The 26,632-nt window shown below is 36.6% G+C and overlaps 2 protein-coding genes and 1 pseudogene across 4 annotated transcripts; 1 reads left to right on the forward strand and 2 right to left on the reverse strand.

Moving 5' to 3' along the window:
- The first annotated feature begins 897 nt into the window (after positions 1-897).
- Positions 898-3,748, forward strand: LOC143566752 (prohibitin-1, mitochondrial-like). The gene is made up of 5 exons (XM_077053363.1): positions 898-1,087; positions 1,959-2,075; positions 2,161-2,331; positions 2,411-2,623; positions 3,538-3,748. Exons 1-5 carry the CDS (start codon positions 908-910, stop codon positions 3,721-3,723), a joined length of 867 nt encoding a protein of 288 aa, XP_076909478.1. The 5' UTR covers positions 898-907; the 3' UTR covers positions 3,724-3,748.
- Positions 3,749-8,266: 4,518 nt separating this feature from the next.
- Positions 8,267-9,972, reverse strand: LOC143566753 (tubulin-folding cofactor C pseudogene; annotated as a pseudogene). 2 transcript variants are annotated; one of them, XR_013141283.1, is made up of 2 exons: positions 9,936-9,972; positions 8,267-9,444 (listed from the first exon to the last, which is right to left on the reverse strand). The product of XR_013141283.1 is annotated as a tubulin-folding cofactor C pseudogene, transcript variant X2 (transcript). The 2 variants fall into 2 exon arrangements; XR_013141282.1 differs by having other exon boundaries at positions 9,833-9,943.
- Positions 9,973-14,259: 4,287 nt separating this feature from the next.
- LOC143566755 (uncharacterized) lies at positions 14,260-17,520 on the reverse strand. The gene is made up of 4 exons (XM_077053364.1): positions 17,020-17,520; positions 16,396-16,506; positions 15,817-15,927; positions 14,260-14,993 (listed from the first exon to the last, which is right to left on the reverse strand). Exons 1-4 carry the CDS (start codon positions 17,518-17,520, stop codon positions 14,307-14,309), a joined length of 1,410 nt encoding a protein of 469 aa, XP_076909479.1. The 3' UTR covers positions 14,260-14,306.
- Between the last annotated feature and the right edge of the window lie 9,112 nt (positions 17,521-26,632).

Raw genomic sequence — 26,632 nt, forward strand, 5'->3', positions numbered from 1 at the left:
AGTACCTGTTCGCTATTCTCGCTAACTTATAGCATTTGATGTCGAGTGTATTGTTATTAGGGTTTCATATCTTTCTTCTGTTACGTTTTGAAGTTAAAACCTGTTTTTTGACCTGAGAATATGAGTTATAGATATCTATTCTTTAAGGTATATAGTAGTAAGTTGTGTGTGATTACTGATTATGTGGTCTACTTAATATGAAATTTGTCATTACTTTGCCTCTGTTATTTGTTAAAATCATCATCATCATCATCATCGTACTCAGTATATCCCACCAATAGCAAAGCTATAGTAGGGTCTGAGGAGGGTAAGATGTAGACAGCCTTACCTCTACCCCATAAGGATAGAGAGGCTGCTTCCAGTGAGACCCCCGGCTCGATAGTAGTTTTGCATCAAGCCTTGGACATAAGGCACATAGCACTCAATCATCGGGACACCGGCTGATCGGTGCATGTACCCTTGTCTTTCGGCTATCAACGCCACTACATGATGCCTGATTAACCGTCCGTCACTTTTAACGTATGATGATCTTATGCTTTACAAATTGTTAGGTTAATTTTGTAGGTTAATAAACTATTGCATTTTAGATTGTGAAATTGTATATGATGTATTTGTCTTCTGTCAAATCTAATATCAGCAGTTTTTTTTAACTAATAGCATTTGATGTCAAGTGTGTTGTTATTATCATTAGGGTTTCATAACTTGATCTGTTAGGTTTTGAAGTTGAAACCAACTTTTTGTAAGGTGTATAGTAAGGTGTATGTGATTACTGATTCTCTATTTTACATAATCTGAAGTTTATCATTGCTTGGCCTCTTGTTTATTTTAAACAGTTTTTGTCAAAGTGTATGATAGTTTGATGTAATGATGATTGATGAACTGATATGATGATGTGCTTAGGGTTGTAATGGCAGCAAAGATGAATCTCAACAACATGAAGATGCCTGATGGCCGTGGAGCTTCTGCATTGATAAAGTTTGGAGCTGTTCTTGGTCTTGGTTTGTATGCAGCTGGTAACAGTTTGTACAATGTTGAGGGAGGGCATCGTGCAATTGTCTTCAATCGTATTGTTGGTATCAAAGAAAAGGTTTGTTTCATTTATCTTTTCTTATATTGTGCTTTATGATTTCATCTTTATATCATCATAACAATGGTATGATTGGTTATTTTTGCCGTAGTGCTTTCTATATATGCATTTGCTAATTTACTTCACCTTCAAAAATGTTAAATTCAACCATTTTTTCAGTTCTTTTGGTGATTGCTTCTAGCTTAATCTTATAAGGTTTAGGCGACCAATTGGATTTAAGATGCTTCTTGCCATCTCTGGTTTTGTTCTTTTACTTTTGCCTGTACCATGTTATAGACCCTCATGTAAGATGAGCATTTGTCTTGCTGTTGGTGAACTGATGGATGGTTAAGTTGCTTATTGTTCAAACATCTTAATATGTTTCAGCATTTTATGAGCTGCTAAATGTCTGCTTGCATCTTAATGATACACATGCATGTATTTTCTAACAATAATGTGAGACCCTTGTTTTATTTTTAAACATCAAGTATCCATCACATTTATAAATAAGTTTTCATGTTGGCATATGGATGTTTACTTAACATAGCTATTATATTGTGATACCACATATGCAACCATGGCTTCATACCTTAATAGAACATTGTATTGGTTAGCTTTGTGTTATTAACATTATTAGATTAAATGGTCATCCAACTTATGGTAAATAACTAAATACAGTATACAATCATTAACTCATTGCAAGACGATAAAGTTTATCATTTGGCCTCAGTCAAGTTTATGTGTTAAATTTCAAGTCTCGGTAGGTGTAACCTTAATGCTTTGTTGATAGGTTCTTAACATGGAAACAAGTTATATTTTTGCTGATAAAGTTTTGTATACCATTTGTCGATTTAATTGTTGTGCTAAATGCTTACCTGTGTAATAATTGTAGGTCTACCCAGAAGGGACTCACATCATGATCCCATGGTTTGAAAGGCCCATCATCTATGACGTTCGTGCACGACCTCATCTTGTGGAGAGCACTTCTGGTAGCCGTGATCTGCAAATGGTATCTCTCTCTTAACTCGCTTTAACTATTATTTACTTATTTCTATTTCTGAATCAATTTTATTAACCTTCACTTTCTGAATCAGGTGAAAATTGGTCTTCGAGTTCTCACTCGACCTGTTGCCGATGAACTACCTACTGTTTACCGAACTCTTGGTGAGGATTACAACGGGAGAGTCCTGCCTTCAATCATTCATGAAACACTGAAAGCTGTGGTGGCACAATATAATGCTAGCCAACTTATTACCCAAAGAGAGGTAGGCCCACATATTATATTTTTGGGAAATCCAATTTCTATATAAAAATAAAAAGTTAATATTCGAATGTGTTGTGTAGGCTGTTAGTAGGGAGATAAGGAAGATACTGACCGACAGGGCTGCAAATTTCAACATTGCTCTTGATGACGTGTCAATCACGAGTCTTACTTTTGGGAGGGAGTTTACTGCTGCAATTGAAGCAAAGCAAGTTGCTGCACAGGAAGCTGAGAGGGCTAAGTTTGTTGTGGAAAAGGCTGAGCAAGACAAGCGAAGTGCTATCATCAGAGCACAGGTAACACTTTTTAGTGTTTCACTATTATTAGTAAATATTATTAGAGGTGGAAAACTGCACAGGTCACGGGCCAAAGTAATTTTTGGTATGGTGCGACCTGAAATGGTTTTTTCTAACAAATGAATATTTTATGCGTCAGATATGATTTAGGAGATTTTGTGTATTAAGATCCACTGTGGGAAATCTTGACTGTTTTTCGCATTTGAGTGGTTAGATAACAAATGTTTCTTGAATTGACCTGTTTATAACTGTTAAAAATCGGGTCAAACTGCCAAAGCACCATAACCTAATCGCCCAACCTGGTTGATTTGGTATATTGTTTCACATGTAAACAAGCCAAGCTTAACTTGGCTTGAGCTCGAGCTTAGCTCGTTTAGAGCTCTATTTCTAAAGCTTGAGTTTGGCTTGTGAGTCACTTTTAAAGCTTGAGCTTGCTTGGTTTATTATTTACTGATTAAGTCATGTCATTATTTTATTTATATTTTTTATATAAGAAAATATATATTATCTAGCTATTTCTATCATAATTTTATATATTGTAATAGTTATTATGTAAATGTGTTTCTAAAATATAAAGATTATATAAATAATAGGCTTGCAAGCTTGAGCTCGATGAGTGAAAGCTCAGTCTCGGGCTCGTTATTAAACAAGCTTATTCTTAGGTTGGGGCTTGTTTAAGCTAGGCTCGATTCAAGCATTTAGCAAGCTGATTTCGAGTAGCACACGGGTGGGTTGGGTGGTTTACACCTCTATACAGGACCTTAGTTAACCGTTTGTTCCCAAATTTCCATAAATGAAGACAGAAGATAAAATCTGTGAATCTGAAAAGTAGCAAGTCAAAGTTGTGCCGGTGTCCTGAAGATTTAGCTATTTGCTTACTATATAACTGACACATGAATTGGGTATAATTACAGGGAGAAGCGAAAAGTGCCCAACTGATAGGTCAAGCAATTGCCAACAATCCGGCATTTATCACACTGAGGAAAATTGAAGCGGCTCGTGAAATTGCATCAACAATGGCTAACTCGTCTAACAAAGTCATGCTGAATGCTGATAATCTGTTGCTCAACCTTCAGGAAATGAGTCTGGAAAAGAAGTAAAATCAGGATGCTGGTTTTTCTTTGGTTTTTTTTTTTTATAATTGTTTAAGCTGACTTTTGAACTGTGATATTTGGTTAATTACTTGGTTTCAGATGTTAGAATTATGTGTCGAGACTATTATACTTTTAACTTCTAGTCCTATCTTTAAATAAGTAAAAAGAAACCATTTTCTGCCTACTATAATTTCATTAGTTGAACATATTTTCTTTTTGTTTCATTTAGGTAGTTATGCTTGTAAAAGAGTTCAAATTAAATCGATCTTTAACTGAAAAATGGTTTTTAACGGATAAATCTAATGTTGTGACACATGTGGCTTGGTCCTGATGAGATGCTATTAGAAATTGATGTCAATGTTGGTTAAAGTTAAAACTAAATGCATGTTCTAATTATGACATGAAAGGAGGTAGACGTGATGTAAGAAGTAAGAACATGGGACCTTGCTAGGGTTTGAAATTACCATCTCCATTTAGAAAGGGTAGGATCAAACTTGGGTAGGTCTATACAGGACTATTTTCATAAAAAAAAGAAAAAAGGATAGGACTATTTTCATGAACAACAAATAAATGTATATTTTGTAAATTGTAAGTCATGTGTACATACTGCGATGTTCTTGTGTGTTAACCGGACCCATACACGCATCAGAGTTTGGCTTCGGTGTTCCCCGGGAAACCATACCGTCAGTTGCCATTTGACAGTCGTTGTGCCATCACAAGAATAGAACTCTCTGGCGTAATACACGGTGGGACGAAAACCCGATTCGGCTCGGGATTCGAACTGAGAGTCTCGCAAGGCGTAGGTTAAATCCTTTATTGTCATAATCCACCAAAAATGACACAAGTAGGGATCAAACTTGGGTCTACACTAGAAAACTCAAATCTCCTACCAATAGGCTACCACTAGACCATAAAATGGGATTAAATAGTCATATAGATGAGGGGCAAAATGAGGAAAGTTCATTAAATAAAAATAATATAATTTATTAGTGTTTTCTTTTCTTTTTTTTTTAAATTATATTATAAAAATTAAACATACCTATATAGAGTATCATTACAGAACTCTTAAATTAATTAAAATTTGAAGGAACTCATAATAACTAACATTTTTTATAAAAATAATTTGTATGCTACTGTTATTTGAGTGTAGTTTTATCATTATATATATGTATGATTGAGTTCATTTCAGAAGTGTTTTTATTGTGAGAAATGCGAGAAGAGATTCTGACCAATCATAAGTTTTCTTTTTAATTTTGAATTATTTAATTGTAGAAGTATATTAATAAAAAGTTTAGGAGGTTATTTTGGTAATTAATACTAATTAATGTTAGGTTACAAATGATTATACATTTATTTTTATTTTTTAATCTTTAAACAATTCATAAAACAAAAACATCATACTCATACTATATAAAATATAAATATATTAACCATCATAAAAACAAATACCTACCCAAATCATAATATTATCCAACACATACAAAAACTAGTTCATGTTATCACCTACACAGATCATAATAATTATATACATGCAAATAACTAGTTCATGTTAACTTACACAAATCACAATAATAAACTACATATACAAATTTACTTCATATTATAGCCTACCTATTTGTATTTACCTACACATATCAGAATATTAATCTACACAAACAAACCTTGTTCATGATATCATATACAATTAATAGTATTAACCTAAACTTGTAAAATATTCGTAATGTAGGAACACATCATGTTTTTTTTTATAATTTTAATTATTTTATAATCTATCTTTTATGTGTAGGCAAATACGAGTTATGTGTAGATGAATATATTATTTATATGTAGGTGAAAATAAAATGAACTAGCAAGCTGTGTAGGTGAATACGATATATGTGTAGGTAAATATTAGTTATGTGTTGGTGAAAAATAAAAGAAACAAAATTAGTGTTGGAGAAAATAAGTTGTGTTGGTAAATACGAGTTACATTTTAATAAAAATAAAAATAATTAACAATTTGTATAATTGAAAATGAGTTATGTGTAGGTGATCAATTTAATACAATTCACCTACATATATATTTTTTTATATGTAGGTAAAAGATAATTCAAATTTGTAACTTTTACAAGAATTAATGTGGAGATATTTTAGGAGTAATTAGAGAAATTAATGCATTGACCAAATAAGAGATAATCAATGGTTGAGATTGATTTTTTGCACTTCTCGTTATAATATCACTTCTCGCATGAACCATCCCATATATATATATATATATATATATATATATAGGTTCATGCTATTTTGAAAACTTGGATGAGAATTTTGAGAAATCTCTTAGACCACATTAATGATTAATCCACATCAATGATTAATCCACATCATCTTGTAATTAAAATATGGTTACTTTAGTACAAAACTCTAATTTACTCTCTAGTTTTTTTTTTCTTATCGTACATCACCTACAGTCCTACATCACCATCTATAACTTTCTCATCTCTTTTTATTTTTCCACAAGATCTAGATTTGGTTTTTGTGGTTTGATCAAGTCATTGAAGCTGATAGTTTCTACCATTTTACTTATAAATGGGCTGATTGAAGTTATGTTAACCTCTATTGAGTCAAAGCAATAAGAAAACAAGGGCGTGTGGGACCAACAAGCCAAAAGCTATTGAAACTTGAAAGTGCATATTCACAAAACTTCCTAAATCGGTTGATTCCTGGGTTATTTCTAAGCGTATGTTATATGTATCCCTAATTAGTTAAAACAGTAAGAAAACAATTAATGTTGTTCACATTTCTAGCTTCAAGTCTCCAATCAGGAATATCTCGTTAACATAAGTATGGATATCAAATATAATAATGTTGTTAACAGTCGGCTTGCTAAAACTTTTGCTTCATTTTCCAACCTAAACATTCAAAAAAATTAAAAAAAAAAAAAAAAAAGGACACACGATTAGCTATGGGTAACACATGTAAAATAGGCGAGGTTAGGTGATTTTGTGTAATGTAATAAGTCAAAGACCAAGCAGCCAGTTTAGATGCAGAAAAAGACAATAATGGCAAATCTGAATTCCTTTGCAGTCGATCAAAACACCTAAAAAAATGTCTACTGGAATCAAGTGGAAATTGAAACCAGGATATTAATATAGCATAAGTTATGCCAACAAGAGTCATTTTTTCATTTTGAAAAGTCAAATTTAATATTGTTCAAGCACAAAAGTGCATAGATGTTGTTGGTATCTTTCTCCAAAAGCATTCTATTTGCAGCACCTTTTAACATCTTAACTAGGTTAGTAACCCGTGTAATACACAGGCTGAATAAAGAATATAATATCAATAATAAAGATGTTTTTATACAAGTCAATGGTATGAAATGATAATTTTAGTTTTAAAATGATAAAATAAATCATGAATCAAGCCAAGTTTAACTAAATGTTCACATAAGGCAAATTCTGGTTATTTAGATGTACACACGCTTGAAAAAGAGACTTTTAATAGTTTAGGCATATGTTAGTTGTTTTACACAAATCAAATGGATCTTTATAATAATAATATTTTGAAATAAAATATTTAAAAAATTAGTTTAAAAGACATAATAAATAAACATTAAACATTTTTTTATTTATGAAAATCACCATTAAATAAGAGTTAATGAAAATTTAATTTGGAATTTAAAAAGTAAAAATAAATGTAGCATATTAAAGTTAATAGATTTAAATAAGGTTTAATTTTAGAAATAACTTATGTGTCATCCTACGTAGATACTTTAGAAATATGACATGTGTCCACATGATCTTTTTTTAATATATTAGTAAAATAAGATATACTTGTAAATCTTCTCTTCAGATTTTAAATTATTCTTACATATTCGGAAACTGAACTACAACACATTTAACTCTTGAAGTCAAAAGAGGACAGAAAGAACGCTTTGAGTACTTGTTTAATCCAAGTTTACATTACCCTTGATAATAAATTGCAAATACAAGACCTTAATTCAAGTTTACATTGCCTTAAATAAAAAGAATTATAGTTAAAACAAGGTTTATATTTGATAAACCCGAATGGGTTGTTTGACATCCATTTGATATCTCAAGATGCAAGAAGTAATTCTTTCTCCTTTTGAAGATTTCATATTTTAAGATAATCAGATCATCAAAAATGTTTTTTTTTCCCTCAAGAAACTGCCCAAAACAATTTAATTATACTAAGCAAGTGGTAACTTGTGTTCAACTAATCTTGGTTGACCCACTTGCAGAAATAACATTGGCAAAAGTTACTTATAAGCGGCAAGATGTGTAACCTGTCGATCGAACCACAAACATAAATCAACTTCAAAAGATACCCACAAACCTACAACTACAGTAGCAAGCCAAAATATGCTTCAATAATCTGGGCTCGGCTTTTACTTAATACAGAGCTCATATAATGATTTTATATGGTATAAGCATTTAAATTTAATGCATGTGAAAAGCATTTAATTTCTCAAATTAGGGTTGTTACTTTAAGCAGCCAAATAATAGTAAAACATGCTTCTTTTTTCTGTTTCCTGCCGCAAAATCGTAAACAACTAACAAATCCGAATCAAACATATACAATAACATCCGAATATAATCATTCATGCATAAAATTTAAATCACAAGAAAGCTGCATAAAATCATTATGAAAACTGACATAACTATGCTGGCTTCAAATCTTCACTGTATCAATGCGTTGACTTTCGGGCAAAATAGACCAATTTGGTGACTGAATAGCTCTCAACCACTGGAAATCATCCACATTTGCCCAACTCCCAGTATCATCATCCAAATTTGACTCCTTCAAATCGCTCTCAATCCCATCATAACACAATTGATACGGTGCAAACCGAACCCCCGAGCTCCGCTCGATTATGGGCCGACTTCTGCATCTTAAATAGAAGTCACTCCTTTTAGCATCATGAATCCTGATCTGATGTGATGCAATCACAAACAAACACTCTTCAACTTCTTCAATCAAAGCTGAACCCAAAACGGGCCCCACGTAAACCTTACAGTTCTTCAACCGATTTATAAATAAAGTCCGAACGCATCCTTTCAATCTCACCTCACAGTTGGTTAAATCGGTTAGCACAAATTCTCCAATTTCTAAACCTTTAAAATCCATTATCAATGTCTCATTTTCTTTATTCTTGAAACCCGGTGAATCTTTAACCTTATAACCCGATTGTTGTTCTGGCCCGGTTTCAATGGCTTCTTTCGTGATAACATTCACGGGTTCGGTTTTTTTCGCAGGTTTGTTTTTAAACGAGAACTTCTTTCTTGGTTTAACTTTAGAAGTGACCGAATCTAATGTTTGTTTGAGGTCAGAGATGGTTTTGAGGGATGATCGGACTTCGTATGGTGGTAAAAAGTAAGAGTTTTCTGCCACGAGCTTTTCAAGTTCGGTTATCGAGACGGATATTTTTTCAAGTTCGGGTTTGAGATCTAGGTTCGGGTTTGTATCTGGGATTTGTTGGATTTGGGTAAGACTGGACTCGATTGCCTGTTTGGTGTTTGTGAAAAGAAAAAGGAATGACTTGGTTGATTCGAAGGACGGGTCTTTCGAGTCGGTTTTGTTGGAGACACGGGATTGGTGGAGGTTTGAGAGGCGTTCAATCATGGCTGCATGTTTGCGTTGGGTGGTTGGATCAAGAGTCGGATCGGTTGACATGTCATCAGTGGTGGTGGAGAGAGGTTGTTGGTTATGCATGGTTGTTGAGAGCTAAAACTGCACCAAGTATAATGATAGCATATGAGAGTATAGGCTTATAAGTTACATTTCTCTAAGTACAAAATGAAATCCATATTTCAATTTCAATTTAATGAGCAACTAGTTTTTGTGCCCGCGCGTTGCGGCGCACAGGTTTTTTGTATGTTAACGAATGTTGGAAAACTTTTTTGGTTCAATTTTTAAGAAGGTTTTACCAAATGTCAGTAGCACTTGTATGATACCATACACAAAAGATAGACTGCAGGTTACTAAAAATTCACCCAGTAGTTTTGATCTGTTGCCTATCACGTGTTCTGATTTTGTCCTTAAAAAGGTCCCTTGAATGAATTAGCTTTACATAACAATTTACACACAACAGGGTTTGATTTAAAAGAAGTATGTGAACCTTGCAAAGCAGCTTTATTTGCACAGTAGATGGCGGAATTGCAGATGCTTCCGTAAAATTTTATGATCTGCAAGCAATTAATAGTTAAAGCAGGGACTATCACTTTAAGAACGATGCCCACAACTGCAACTTTAGCAACAGTTTTTGAAATTTAAACACATTTAGTTTCATCATAATCAATTAGATCTTCTTTTAAAAGTTCCAATTACATAATCCTATACTAACAAACCTTACAATCATGTAATCCCAGAAATAAGAGTTAATTCTATTTTCATGGACAATTATGTAGCTGCGTCTATAACAAAAAAAATCATGTTCATTAATAACAGCATAAATTTTAAAAAATGACTGCACAAATTAAGTCATACAATGAGTCACACTCCTGTTGGCTAGAACGGGTCAACCAAACATGTGTATAACACCTTAAAAAATGACAGTGAAACTTTCAATGTAAATCTTAAAAAAGTTTCTAAAAGATATACCTGGACTATAACTTAAAGAAAACTTTCATAAATTCTGTAACATGTATAACTATAAAAAGAAAAGAAAGGAGCTTCAAACCGATTCGCATAAACTAAAGTGTAATGCGACTAAGCCAACAACAATAATAGCATAATCCTACTATGTAGGATTAAGACATTTCCTATACAAAGTAAACCACCATGACATTCTAAATGCTAATTTAGTGAAATAGTGTTACATTGAACTGATTTTTTTCTATTTACAATGGGTAAAGCATATTTAGTGTTTTGAAAGTGTAATAAAAATCATGTTCACTACTTGTACATTTGATGAATAGTAGAAGTTTGTTAGTTGTCACAATTAATAGATATAAATACAGGCTTTTACTTTCAAATATGCCTCAAAATTTCCTAAAAACAAATATGTTGCAGACATATAATCATACCAACCACACCTGCTAATCAAGTATTTCCGAAAAAGACCCTGTCCCTAACAAAACCCGAAACTGGACTGAAGTACTTAATCTCGTGTGCATCTAGGTTCCAATAATATCCAACTTACGGTTTCAGGCCGGTCTTCAGTTATGGGCCAATGAAACATGATTCCAAAAAGACCAATCGATTACGATTAGCATGGAATGCTTCCGGCCCAAACTGGAATTATTGTTGATAACTTGGGTTATTGTAAAAGACCAACATTAGCAAAGTATTATAATGCAGAAAATAACGAAAACAGATTTAAGCTAGACATATTATTTTAGTGCTATGACAACAAGTCATGCTATATTGTCAAAAACTCAAAATCATAAACTAAATTTGTTACTATCACCACCGCCACGTTAAGATCAGCTAATGCTAATTTAAACAGATCATGAAACAGAATCAGATCGTTGACATCAACTCATCCAGAACATAGACCGTTATCATGAGCTCATGGTATAACATGCTTAACATCTAAGAATGGGTGTTTGGTAAATTTTAAGCTAACTGGTTTGTTTTCAAACTAGCCTTGGTAATTGGTGGTTCCTAATAAACAAGCCTGCCTACAAATATGTAAACTATAAAAATTTGATATTAGTTGACATAACAATATCTACTAAAACTTATACAAAGACACAGTTTTGTTAAGCCACAGAAATATGATTTTCATTGAGGCATTTTATCAAACAGTTGGAGTGCATTAGTGAATCAATCAACCAACCAATTCAGCCCCAAAATGACAGGGACGGAATCAGATTAAGCAACAAACCGAAAACATCTTAAAACATCAATGACAATATGACATGCGAGATATAGACACAATAATCCTACAGAAAACTGGGGAACTTACATACTTGCGTGCGATTAAAGAAAGAAAGACCCAACTCAACACAACTCAAGATTGCTACATATATCACTCAATCTCAGGTCGGGTTTATTTTTATCTGCCCATTGTGTATCGGGTCGGGTCTTCTACCCGTTTGGCCCACACCCATTTTGCAAATTAAGTGACCAATTTCAAACATTAGTTTTAATGTTTTATATACCTTTTTGTTTTTTAATAACCAACAAAAATTTTATTGAAAGCGCTAGCAAGAAAAACCAACAACCCGATGACCTAGACACCAATATAGACCGAATCACCCCATGAACAAGGCTTCGCTCAGTTTGGTTCGGTTCGATAACAAAATCCATGTATCAACAAACTCTAAAAAACAGCAGTATAATCGTTTGATAAAAATAAGACATCAATTATACATACATACTTTTAAAGCATGAACTGAGTATTTCGCATTCTAAGCAGCATAATCGATTTTGATAAAACTCTAGAAGTTGTATTATTTATAGGGGCTTTTAGCAAAGTAGAATCAAACTGGGAACATACAAACCAGAAATACGAATGAAGGCGGTGAAAGCGAAGGGGTTTTTTGGTCTCGATTATTTGAATAAAACTTAGAGATGAGGTATGAAGATGGAGAAGCTGATTAAAATATGATTTTGACTAAATTTTAGAGATAGGGTTAGATATGGAGATGCTGCTCTCTCTAATTTTCATATAAACAAAAATGTTCCAGACATAACAACCACGCCTGCCAAAATGTGCGCAAGTGAGGTAGCGCGGGTTAGAACAGATTCTGACCAAATTGGAAATCGGGCCATTTTAAAACGACTAATATAAGGCAAACAAAAGTAATGATTCCCTCTTGTTTAAAAATTTACAGAAATCAATTCAAGAGTCATAAGTGACATGATGTTTCAGGCCAGATAATTATTATGTGGGTATCGAAACACCATTTTGTTGAGAATATAATAAGTTAAGCCATAAAGTGTTGTGAAAAGTCCATATAAGCCCAATCATAATCATTCATGTATGCATAATAAAAAGAGATGAGATGGTGTTGTTGTTGACACGTAAGCTACAAGTCCAAGCAGAAAAATGATCTATCTTCAATTCACTTGAGGCATTTATTTAATCAAACGGCAGTTGGAGTGCATCAGCCAAACAAACAGTTGGATGAATGGGGTACTAAAATCATCTTATAACTAACATTCAATCAATGACAGACAAAATTCATGCATACCTGCGATTAAAGACAGACAGACAGACAGACCCAACTCAATCTCAGATTTGGGAGACTGCCATATGAAAACAATTATTAAACATGATATGAATGCCTAATTTCAATGACGCCAAAAATTACTATTACTCGCTTCCGGGTATGGTTTTACTTTTTCACCGCTTCCGGAATGAATATTTGCTCTCAATATAAATAAATAGGAAAATTCCTATAAAATGGCTCAAATATCGTAACAAATTCCTCTCAAATACACGAAATTAAAAAGGAAAAGATTTTGAAAATTTGTACGTAAGCCATCTGAGAAAGACTGTTTTTTGAGAAGAAAAGTCAAGTAAAAAATATGGCATGCTTTCACAACATTTTCAAAAATTTGACTGTATCCATCAACATTATTCCCATATTTGGCATGCTTCATCAACATTTCCAAAAATTTGGCATGCTCTCTCATATTAAGGATCATTTCCTAATGTGTCGCCCTAGTCCAAATTATGCGGGCCATTTTGAGAATCTTCAAAATATTTGGGCTATTTTATAGTTTATCTCTTTTAAAAAGGGTTAATTTAGGAATTTTCTCGTATAAATAATCCTACGCGTGAAATGAAATGATTTTCAGAAAGTTACATGATTAAATTAAGTGAGTTTTACTTTTGTCTCACTCACATGTTAGAAACAAAGTCACATGTATTATCTGATTAGTCTATTTTGTTTTTATAAAGTTGTCGGTGCGTTCTTTCTATCCACAGATAAAGTGAAATCAACGGATAGAAACTACTTCCCATGTTTTTTGTTTTGGCAACAGTCGTACTTGTATACAACCCTAACAATTTATACTTTGATCTAATCAGAAACAAAAAGATTTAGTGATTGTTAAATTTCCACATGCAACAAACCCATTCACTCTCGACTCAACTCAGGAGTGATAACCAACTAACCAATGTATTACTTGTTCAGAGTTCAGACGGCCACCAACCACCAAAGTCGCCACTCCACTTCCAGCTGATAAATATTTGAATGAAAAACGAAATAACTTGTAAACCAATGCTGATAAATCAGTCTGGAGGAACACTTGGACATGTGTTTCGTTATGGTCCAATATTGGACAAACTAATAAAATTTTTATGGATTTGGGACGGATGTGAAATTTTTATGAGTTTAAGAGCAGGTTTCGGCTAACTGGAGAAAACCCTGCAGACCCAAGGGGAAATGTTTAACAGGAGGTATCAATCCATTGCCATTCTCTGATTTGTGTATTGTGTCAAATGAATCACAAAATCACACTGTACACACATAGAAAGGCTTCTAGTAATACTTTTCCTAAAAATAAAAATCACAGGAGAAACTAAAATGGAGATGCTTGTAATTAATTAATCCTACTATAGCTTCACAAATGAAAAGATGAACTAAATTCTAATTTTCAATTTCACAGCTAAAAATGTAAAATCAACCGTCTCATACTCATTTCATCTGGAAGTTTTTCCTGTTTCTTTCCCATTTCTCAGCAGCTTCTTTCATGTTATCCATCGCCACATCTCTCTGCAACTTTGCACTAACCATATTTTGAAGAATCTTCTTCGCTTCATCAATCGAGATCTTGCTCTGATCAAACAAGCCCAACTTCTGTTTGACCAAATCCTCTCGAATCAACTCTTTTTCACGCAGCTCATCTCTCAGCCGAAGGATATCCGCATCCGCTTTGGTTATTTTAGACGCAAATTCCATATCCTTCTCCTGCCATTCCTCCAAAACCTTGAGATTGCCTCCTTGTTGCACTTCCAATGCGATGTTTGTTTGAATATTATTATAATATGTTTTCCAGTTTTGACAGGTGGATTCAAATTCGGTGTTGAGGGCCTCAATAACTCTGCCTTGGTACCTCGGAAGCTTATGGAGGTTATGGGTCAAGATTTGGATGCAAGATTTGACTTTTTGCTCATTGGGTGAGTTGACTATGGATTCAAAGTTTTTATTGAGAAATTGAATAAGGGTTTGTTTTGCGTTTTCGGCTTCTTGATCAAGAGGATTGTTTTGAGGTGTGTAGTAACTGTTAGGTGAAGTTAGCATAGAGAGGACAGACGAAACCTCCCTTAAATCTGCACATCTATCTTCCGGAAGAATCGAGATGGCGGTTTGTGTTTTTTCTCCCTGGTAAAAAAAAAGGAAAACTATGTAATTAATAACATAATCATTCTTTATTTAACATATAAGTAATTAATATCCGAATCATTACTGTAAATAATACTCCTGCGCTAACGTATGTCATCATTAGATTCCAGGAAAGTTAGAAACTACAAACATTATGTGATGATCTGATTTCTAAGGAAGCTTAAGACTCATTGTATGTGTACATATAAAGAAGCTTAATGTATCACACTGACTATTACAGATATCAAGTACTTCAGTCAGCATCAAAGATAAGGATCAATTAATTCTACACAACAGTCATTATGAGTATGAATAAATGTCTCATAAGTGATTGTATGTAATGAAGATTCGATGATAATGTTTAAGAATACTGCAGGAAGATTTAGAAAATAAGTTAAAAATTAAAATTAAAAAAGGAACTATTTAAAGAAAAAGATAAGGCGGTTTCCTCATTCTAAGGAACCCGTTATTGTTGTCGCCTCATTCCAAGTAAAATTTAGTGTGTTTAAAAGTTAATAAAATAAATACACTCCCCCCCTCCAAAACCCCGGGTTGAATTCTTTTCACGTAACTCAGCCAATTTATAAGTTATCACTAACGATTTGTATGTGGTAGTAGCTTTTGTCTATGAAAAGTTCAGCGTGATCCTTGTTCACTTTGGCAAAAGTTTTAGAATCCACAATCATTTTCCAGTTACAATGTAACCCGTTTGTTTATCCAAATTTAATAACTTTAAATAAATTAAGAAAAGGTATCTGATCAGGAGTTACTTCTTAGAAATTGACAATCTATCAATTAAAAGGCATTATCCCAAAAAAGTTACCTGGTGATCATCTCGGTTTATGGCTACAATCTGGAGTCTTTTTGCACGCTCTTCTTCAGCTATGCTATCATGAAAATTCTTATTTATATGAACAGATAGGTCACCAACTTCCTGTTTCGTAACCAGCAAACAAAAACTTATTATTCGGCTAGTCTATTTGGCAAATTAACATGATTGATTCACGATGGAACATTCATGTATCATGACTAACTTAATGGTAAATTGTAATTGATTGGGATTGAAATGAATCTTTAGTTAGTTATTTAAAATTCAACTCAAAGGAAACTAAACAAACTTATATTTGATTTTTTTATAGTAAAAAAAAGTCAGTAACACAAGAAGTTTCTCTAGTCTCTAGCCAATATCTATTAAATGGGTTATATGCTTGTGAATTGTGATATCTGAAAGGTAATAAAGTGCAATATAAATATTATTCTCTACATAGAGACCTATGTAACCCTATTAGACACAATACAATTCATACAACTTTAGTTTATCTACATCATAGGAGAACATATTTCAGGTATTGTCACGCATCATTCATGCTAAATAATCCACTGGATGGAAAGTTTAATATACCTGATTCACACTGGCATGTGTCTCATCAGCATTCGCATATTCAGCAACAAATTCATCATCTACTTCAACTTTAACAGTCCCGGTACTGGTGACAGAACCTAGACCATTCTCCTGGGGCATAAATTTGACATAAATTTATCAAAAGGTGAACTTATGAGAAGAAAAATGAAGTAAAAAAGACATAAATATCAAAAGCAACTCATAGCATGGAATCTTAGATGGTGTCTAGTATTTATTAGTTAGCCCATTTCACATACATGCCCCTCCCTAGGTCTGAAAACAAACCGTCTGTTTACTGAGCAGTTCGTGAATTGTTCGGCAGGAAGTTCGTTTAAAAAACAAACGAACAAGAACAAAAAAGTTTGTTCATTTCGTTGAATAAACATGAATACATGTCATGTTCATTCATTAATGTCCGTTAGTTTACGTTTGTTTAGGTTCGTTAGTTTAAGTCTGTTAATATATGCATTACAAATTAGTCTAGTTTTAATAACTTTGTAGACCCGACACATTGTTCTTCACATTGCTTTTTAGCTCAGTTATGTTCAGTCATCTATGTTCATTGCAAACGAACGAACAGAAACAAGAAAGCCCCTATTTGTTTAAGAGAAATGAAACAAAAACCTTGGGAGTTTGCTGTTTCCCCCTGCGGTCAATTTCATCTTCGTAGCACTTAATAACTTCCTTTATGGCTCTGGCTTTTTCAGGAAACTTTTGCTCAAGTATTCCAACGTTTCGTTTATTCATCCATATAAACTCCACCAAGTCCCTATCCGTCTTGGACTGGAGGTTATCCACCATGGCAGACTTCAACTTCTTGGCAGACCGAGCCTCATCAGTGACGGTGTCGGTGGGGTTAAATTGTGTTAAGGGCTGTGGAGGACAGCACTTGCGCAAGTGTCTCCTCATTGTGGATGTGCCTGAATTGGGAGCGGTGCTGTAGACTTTGTTGCAGGTGGTGCATCTTGTTTTGGGCAGGCCGTCCTCCCCGGTGATCTTCTCGAAATAAGTCCAGACGTAGGCTCGTGAGCGTCTTTTACCAGCAGACGAGGAGGTTTCATCATTTCCATGATCAACAAGAGTCAGATTCTGATCATTTCCTTGTTCGTTTTGAGTGTTCAACATATCTAAGTGAAACAACAAGAGAAATTGTTATTATGAGGTAAAATAGTAGTAATAATGAAGAGAATTCAACGTCAAATACACATGAAATGAACTAGGTTAATTTGAAAAATAAAGAAGCAATTTCTACTAATTAACAGGTAGGTAGGTAGTAGGTACATGATGAGTAAACAAGAGATTGAATTGGCTGGCAGGGTGAATCCATAATTGGTACCTCAATTATTAGAGTAATTTCCGGCAGGTGGGTTGATGTCATGCGACGGAGCCACCTAAAAAGTAAACATCTTGTTTGGAAGGAAGGAATAGGGTGAAGAAGAAGAAGGAATGCGCGTCTTCAGTTCGGGTTATGATCGGTTTCGGTTCGGGTTGAAATCGGTATCAAGACCCGTATCACATTTTATTTTTCAAAATTTTACAAAGCTTTACTTATATGGAAAACCGGTCATGGGTTATAATAAGGAAACCGGTCATGGTTCACGATATAATAAGAAATAGCTGGCATCATATCTATTTGACATCTTATTGAGGGCCTAATTGAAAGTCATGTGGACAATAGATTTTCTTTTAATAGTATAATTAGAAGTTAGATTATTTAGCTCTCTCGATTTCCGTCCAAAAACATTTTTTGGTTATTTCTGTCCTCGTGGTTTTAATTTATTATCAACTAGGTTTGTTGCCCGTGTTACACACGGGTGAAAAATATAGAAAACGTCAAGAGAAAACTTATCTTTAGAGAGAAAACTTAAAAAATAAAAACTCCTAAAGAATTATTTTTAATTAAAAATAAAAAAATATTTTTCAAAATTCTATTTTTGCCATTATTCTTATATTTTCTTACCCTTCACTCGAAAAAAATTAAAAAAATTAAAAAATTAAAAAAAAACCCGCTGTAATGCACAGACGTATTACTGTGCGAAACCGTTGCATTACACATGTGTATTATTATGTATTTTTAAGTTCAATAGTGTTTAATTGCATATATTTAATATTTGTGTACTGTATATGTGTAGTAGTGTTGTATTATATGGAAAAAAATAATAATAAAATAAAAGTCGATGTAGTGCACATGTGCGTTAATATTGTATTACACATATGTACTAATGTGTATTAGATGTGCGTATTAGTCTTCTATTGCATATTATACAATAGTGTGTATCAAATATGTGCAATAGTGTTGTATTCTATGCCATACAACACTTTTGCATATATGCAATGCACACTATTACACATGTGCATTACATCGAGGAGGTTACCGACAAGTTTTTTTGTTTTTTGTTTTTTTTTGAACCAATAACAACATATAAGAATAATGGAAAAAAACAAAAAAGAAACTTCAAAATTTTTTTTTTTAAAAGTTAAAAATAATTTTTAGGAGCTTTAAGTTTTCTCTTTAAGAAGAGTTTTCACTTGAACCCACCCATATATATATAGGGGTGGGATCAAACGAAAACTCATGTTATAGAGAAAACTTAAAAACTCATACAATCACCCTTAAACATAGCAAAAAAAAAAAAACAAGTATACAAAAAAAAAAAAAAAGAGGTGGGTTTTTTAATGGCCAAGGGTATTTTTGAAATTAGAACAAAACAAAAAATAAAGATGAACACTTGATTAAAACTTCACCATTTTACCTGTTCCCTCATATGCGACCTCTGATATACCCATATTCACTGGAAACTATGGTTTTAAGCAAATTGATGGCAAAATCAAGCAATAAACAAAGATTAAACAATAGGTAAACAATCATGATAGATAATCTAACATGTTACAACCACCAATTAGTTGTATATCACATGTATTACTGAAGTTTTTTGTGCACATATAGTCGATTAGGCACACTATAAGTGACGATTCTGTCCGATTTGCATATAGAACGTTAATTAGGCATGTTACAAGCGTCGATTACGCATATAAACCGACGATTAGGTGATAAGCGATGACATCAGTTAATTACTTAGAACGTCAGATGGTACGCATAATCCGTCCCTCGTGTGGGTTACAAAACATTGAAAGACGTAATTTTGAGAGATAGCAAAAGTTTGATAAATTTGAATATGAAACCAGAAAACATTTCTAAAAATAAACGTTCGAGTTGATTAATAAAACAGTGAAATTTAAAACATCTTTTGTTGTAAAAGTAAAAATCTTGAAATTTGAAAATGAATGGATTTCTTGAAGTAGATGTTGGAATGGATCATGATGAACAAGAAAATAAGGTAGGAGTACGATATCATAAGAAATTAGATAAATAAAAGAAACTTTATTCATGAGATAAAACACGCAAAGGATAAATAATCCAATTGAAATTATTTAATGTCATAATTGAGCAAAGAGTCGATATAATGCATAACTTGAAAAGACAAAATAACTTATGATAGAAATAATGAAAGCAACAAAAGTCTTCAGAGTCTTTGAGAAGCTTTAGTTAACGTTGACTTGATTCACTTGACTTGGAGCACTTGAAGTTGTTGGATCCATAAGAACTTGAGCAGTCGAGGTAGATTGATTTAGAATAGCTTGAATAGGGGTTGAGCTTGAACAGGTTGCAAGAGTGGGGTTTGATTAGAGTAGGTTTGGTAAACTTGAGCTTGTGGGTAAGGGAATTGATAGGTTTGGGTTAAGTAAGAATGATTTTGATTGACTGGAGGAGCTTGAAGAGTGTAGGGTTGATAGGTTTGGACTTGATAAACATTGGTAGTGTAGTAGGGTGCGGGTATAGCTTGAGCTTGGTGAGCATGGATGAGTTGAGGACACACATTGCGGAGATGATTAGGGTCCCCACAATTGTAGCAAGTACGGGTAGTAGCGGGTGTAGGAGCAGGCGGCACAGACCGTTGCCGGATGGCTTGCGCTTCAGGCGGCGTATGGAAATTGTTAGTAAGGTGGTTGTAACGATTGCATTGGGTGCAGAGACGGCACGAGGATTGAACCGAATGGTGATAGTTGCAAGTGGAGCATAACAGGTTTGAATAGGTATAAGGTTTCTTATTTGAGACATTTTTGTTTTGTTGAGGTTGGTGGTTGGTTTGGTTAATGACATAGTTTTGATGGTTGGACTTACGTTTGTGGTGAGAAGTGTTGTCATTGTGCGGAGTGGGTTTGGGTTTGGCTTTAGCATCAGTTGAGGTTTCGGTTCTGGTTTTGTCAGGGGTAGGTTTAGAGTCCTTTCGAGAGAGAGTTCCGTCCCTAACATGGTCATCTGAGAGAGTAGCAGCAAACTCTTGGTGATTCTAGCAGCCAGATGGTGATTATCAGAAGTAGAGGAATAACGTTAATTATGATGGTGATTTCTTAGGGAAGACATTCTATGAGAACCAAAGGCGAAATTTTATAAGATGATGGGTAAGTTGTGTAAATGACTTGACAAAAAATAATAAGGAAGTGAATCTAAATAGATTTTTGCTAGTGACTTATCATGACTTGAGGGTGAGTCGAAAGTCAGTTCCGACCAGAAGTGATAGAAATCGATTGGTCAACTTTGTTGACCGATTTGCCCATGAACGGGTTGGAGTCTAATTGACCACCGAGACTCCCTCAATAGGCAAAATTGATTGAGGACTTTTCTTTTACAGATAAAAATCTACAATATTGAAGAAGACAACATACCCAGGAGATTAATAGAAGGATGAGAAAACTGTGGTCAAATGCATCCATCTCTTCATCATACTTACCATCCACATCCACAGCATGAAGAGGAAAAGTTTCCAAAGAACGACCTTCCCGAACAAAGGTTACCACCTCATGGAAACCTGCCTTGCGTCCTGAGTCACTTGATGTGCACAAAAGCTTGGCATGACAATCTCATAGAGTAGCTCCTCCATGTATATGGGAGATAACCTGTACCAACGAGTATTGATCAGGACATGATTCGCAAATTACAAAGAACAAAAGGAGGAAAGAAACCCATACCTTGGGAAGACCTTCCTCCATCAACCACGCTCGGTCAGAGGTAGCCTGTTCAGCACTCAGCTTCAGCACGCCTTGCTCACCGATTAGTTGAGTGCTATCTTTGATAAAATCTTCAATTAATTGATCCTTGTCGGCGGAGGCGGCACGCAGAGTGCTGATAGCATCCTCTTGGGCGGCGAGCTAGGTTTCAAGAACCCGCTTCGCTTCCTCTGCCTTGGCAAGCTCGACCTCGCGGCCACGGGTCTGACCGTGTGCGCTTTAACTGTGGCATTCTATCGCCGGCATGCCTCCTCCCAGTCCCTGGCAGCAGAGGCTTGACGTCCCTTCTCCTGCTCCAGAGCCTTTTCAGCGTCTCTCAGCTTCCACCTCTTAGTGTTAGCTTTGAGACGGTATTTCTCCTTCTCTGCCCAGAGTTCCTCAAGGAAATTATTTTGCATCCCCCAATTTTGTCCCATGAAGTTCCAATCCCAGTATATCTCCTGGGTTGTTGAGACCAGATTGGGCAGATAATAGATATAAGAGTTCCCAAGAGATATCCGGGCACGTTTATTCTGGAACTCGCGCTCTACAGGAGACCCGCCCTAATGAAGGAAGCCGAAACACACCTCCCCATCAGAAAACCTAGAAGAGGGAGTCAACTTCCAGTCGGTGATATGGCTTACGACACCCTCTTGCAAGGCATGAGCTCTTATCTCATCCTCCAAGGAGGAATGAGGAGGTGGCGGAAGTCCAGATGAGTGCCCCGCCTGCTCACCAGACTCTTGTGCGATTGGTGGTGACAAAGGCAGGGACATGGGCATGTGTATCTCCCGGGAAACAGACTTGGGCGCAGCCACCTCTTGTGCCTTCCCTTTATCAGCAACAGATAACCTTCTTGGATCACTCTTGGCGGGAAGTGTGTCCAAGAGGATAACAATGTTTGCAGAAAAATCAAGGCTCGTCACAAAATCAGCCGAAACCCACAAAAGTACATGAAGAATTAGCTCTAAAGAATACCTAGCGTGCCTCGCGAACGGATAGCAACCTAGTCGCGAAGGCGAGTCCTCGTCATCCTCGGAGGAGAGGCAGGAGGAGAAAGGTCCAAACCCTGACCCCCACCACCCACCACCTCAGGAACACTAGAGGAAGAAGCTTCTTTCCTCTTGCGACCAAACACAGTAAAAAGATACAAGTGTTAATAAGCGGGTCACATAAAGACATGTATAAAAACACGTTACCTGTCATATACAAACCCTCGGAGACCACAGGCTCTCGGCGGGTCCTCTGGGAGAACAAAAAGTTATCCTTGGTCTTGTCAAGGATAGGCATATCCTTCTTATCCTAGGTGACAAGTTGCAATGTCCCAAGGACTTCATTAACCAAGACGGATTAAAGAGTTCCCTTAGCTACAAAAAAAGTCAATGTAAGACACCCAGATAAACATTACCTCCATTGGGCTTCCGGAAATAAGGCACCTCGTCGGATAAGGCCACAGACGGCTTATCCCAGCTCTCACAAGGGCTGCCTCAGGGATGGGACACATAGGAGTGACGGTGCGGGTCAATTTGTCATACCATTCATGCCTTTCCGGACGGTCGACGAAAGGTAAGGCAAGCAAGGGTTGATCCGCCGAACGCTAGTACATGGACAGCAGAACCACATCCTCATGAATCCAAAAGAGCTTGCTTGACCATTGGGGATCCAGGGGAGGTGTGTCTAGCGCAATCGCCTTCTTATCAGTCGACAAGCAAATATACCACCTGCCCTTACAGTGCATCTTGTAGAAGATGGAGAATTCCTCAATCGAAGGAGCAATGCCATGCGCCCTACAGCAGAACTCAAAATGGCGCATGCACATTACCGCTAATGCATGGAGCTGGGAAAGATGGAGCATATTCCCAGTAATAAGCTCACCCAGAAACCGGGTAATCGGAAGAAGGAAATTCCCGGAACTGAAAAACTCAGCCTAAACAACCATCTTCCCCGTCGGAGGTCGATTGGCCGTCGAACCTGGAACTGGAATTCTGGTTCCCATTTAGGAGCAATACCGTAAGCGTTGACGGCAGCCTGGAAACTCCTTTCGTTCCAATCGATGGTGACGCGATCTATGGTATGGAGCACCGATCTTGAAGACATCATATAATATGCTAGAAACTGATTCGAATGAGCTATGATTAATGACAGAAGATCGACGACGGAGAAAAATTTCACAAGAACGGACTATGATGAATATCAGAGGTTTGATAATGATGAAATAGTTTCTCAAAGACGATAAAGAAGAAAATAAAGAATCATGGGGTATTTATACTGATTGCATTTAATAGGGTGAACAGTAAAAAGTAACCATCGGCCAATGATATTGTGACACGTCAAGCGGGAAGATAAAAAGTTCAAAATTTAAAATCCCGATGCATAGCTGTCAACAACTTGCAGACCTATCACATCTTACTTCTGTGTAGAACAGTGCTGTCACATCAGCCACCAAAAATACTAGGCGTATTCCTAGTCACATAGTAATGTTTGGAACTGAAATGCCAGGCATTAAAGAAGTTCAAATTACAAAAAGAACAGGAAAGAGACAAATCTCAATATACGTGGGAGACAGCCGCGGATGACGAAAGCATCCACGACTGACACACGCGAATAAACGGGAAGAAGGCAAACAAACAAGTTCAAAGCACATTAATTCAAGAAAGATAGCAAATACAGTAAAACGCTAGAATGATAATTTCATTTCATTACAAAAATATTTACAATACAGGGAAGAAAGAAATAGCAATTACACAAGGTTCCTATATTCCTAATCCTCCTTAGAAGCTTCCGCCTGGGCGATTAGTTCATTGACATGGAGCCTTAGGTTGCCAACACAGCATTCATCGTGACGATGCTCCTCAATGTAATTCAGGATGTCAAAAGAAAGATCCTCAAAGGAGTCAAGATTAGCGTTATACTCACTTTGACAATCTCACCCATGAAGCACAAACTCGGTAGGCAGGCGTCCCTCGCAGGCCATGGAATAACCCTCTTCAAAGCCGGCCGTCGGCCCGCCCACGAGGAGCAAAAAAGGAGTTTAGCAAGGCATTCCCCAAGCTCGGGCCCTTCCTTAATAAGCTTGACAACCTGACGAAACAAACGTAGTTAGCTTACCATTTTAAAAGTAAAGAGGAGGAAAGTTAGGGTGACCTGGGTATTTAACTTGGGAAAGCCGAACTTGAGAAGCCAGTGCCTCTCATCAGTCGCAGCCTCATTTGCCTTCTGCAAACCTTCATTCTCCTCAGAGAAAGAGAGAGAGAGAGAGAGAGAGAGAGAGGATAGGCACACATCTTTCATCTTCAGCTCAGCCTGGAGCCTCTGGATCTCCTTATCCCGGGCAAATAGGGACCTATCTTGGGCAGAGACCTGATCTTCCAATCGTTTGTTCTTGTCTTTGATTGTTTGGAGGGTAGCGTCTGCGTCCTTGCCTTCTTAGCCTCCTTCAGACGGTGGACAGTGTGTGCCAGGTCCTTCTCCCCGGTTGCCCACCCTTCAAACATCTCACGCCTAGTGGACAACACATTAGCTAAATGACAGGTAAGTGTTTGTGCCAAATTTCCTTGGTGTGAGAGCGAATGCGGTCGCGGTAAGACGTGGGGAGGCAGTGCTCAAAGAACTCTAGGCACGCACGTGGATCAGAGAACAGCATGTCGTTGCTTAGGTTCCAGGATAGGCGGACCGTTAACCCTCTTGATGAAGATTAGTGGAGGAAGGTTGAGCAGAGGACTCTACGCTCCCACCCATAGAAACAGGAGGATCCTCAGATGTATCCTTTGGAGGCACAACCTCTGTTTCCACCAATATCAGCTGAGGTTGCACACTTGCATCTTCAGTGCCCTCAGTCTGCAATACAGACTGAGGCGGCGACGGCGGACGTGGAGCAACGATTGTCACTAATCCAAAGTCTGCAGACAGAAAATTAGTAATGCGTGCAGAATAAAAAGGAAACGATTGAGATCAAATACCTGCAGGCTCCTCAGCAGTCGTCACATGGACCCGATCGCGGAGGCGGATTAACTTCAACTTCTTGGGGGCAAGTCCCTCCCCCACAAATTTAGATGCCTCCCCACCAGCAGGATCACTGGCAGTCTTGGACGCCTCCCCTCCAGTGGGATCCTCGGCATCCTTAGTTGCCTCCTCACTAGCGGGATCATCGGCATCAGAATGCTTGCTATGACCGGATACACCAGCGGTATCCGCCTTCCTCTTATTGCGGCGAACGAGATCTGCAATAGCACGCAGAACCCCCGCATGAAAATTTTCTGGAATACCAGACGGTAATCCTTCACTAGTCGAGTCTTCACTTGAAGATTCCTCGCTAGAAGAAAGGATGATCGTTCCGTCTGGATGCATAATGGTAAGAGGTCGAGGGTTCAGGATATATACACCTTGGGCCATAGCAGGTGCATTGACCTCAGACTTAGCCACCCTCGGATAGGGAAAATGAAGTTCCCCTTCGTCTGTTCAAGAATAGGCACCTGCAGATGCTCCAGCAAGAGCCGGTACTTGTTCCTAACAACTGTGGGAACAAGGACTTCAAAAATTTTGTTTCTTCCAGAAACAAAGCTAAGTTAAAAAGAGAGAGAGAGAGAGAAATAGTAATGATCATTTACCCCCATCATCCCTAGAAAAATGCAGGACCTCATCAGGATATGGCCATAAACGGCTTATCCCCACCTGCACCAACGCAGACTCAGGAATAAGGCCCATTGGAGTAGGAGTCTGCGTAAGAGTGGTATACCACTCTTGACCTTCCACATTGGCGATAGGAAGGTCGGTAAACTTGCGAACTAGGGAGCGGCGGACCATGACGTTCGGAATAACGTCCGCATTGATCCAGAAAAATTTAGTCTTTCACTCATGAGCACTCCGCGGGGGGGGGGGGGGGGGGTCAGTCTCGATAGCCTCCTTCATGATAGCAAAACTGAACCATCTCCCGCAGACCTGGATCTTGTAGATGGTGTGGAATCGATCCATAGATGGTTCCACTCCCAAAGCCCTGCAACAGAACTCAAAGTGACGTAGTCTCACTAAGGAAATCGCCCAGAAACTTCATAATAGGCAACCGGAAGTTGCCAATGGTGAAGAACTCACCATATAGTGCGATCTTGCCGGCCGGGGGTTTATCAGCCATAGAACCTGGAGAAGGAAGCTCTGGTTCCCACTCCGGTGCTAACCCATAGAGATGGGTAAT

The sequence above is a fragment of the Bidens hawaiensis genome, unplaced genomic scaffold, assembly GCF_021521415.1.
Source record: "Bidens hawaiensis isolate Kalapana, Puna unplaced genomic scaffold, B.hawaiensis_p1.1 tig00023045_1, whole genome shotgun sequence".
Classification (NCBI taxonomy): Eukaryota; Viridiplantae; Streptophyta; class Magnoliopsida; order Asterales; family Asteraceae; genus Bidens; species Bidens hawaiensis.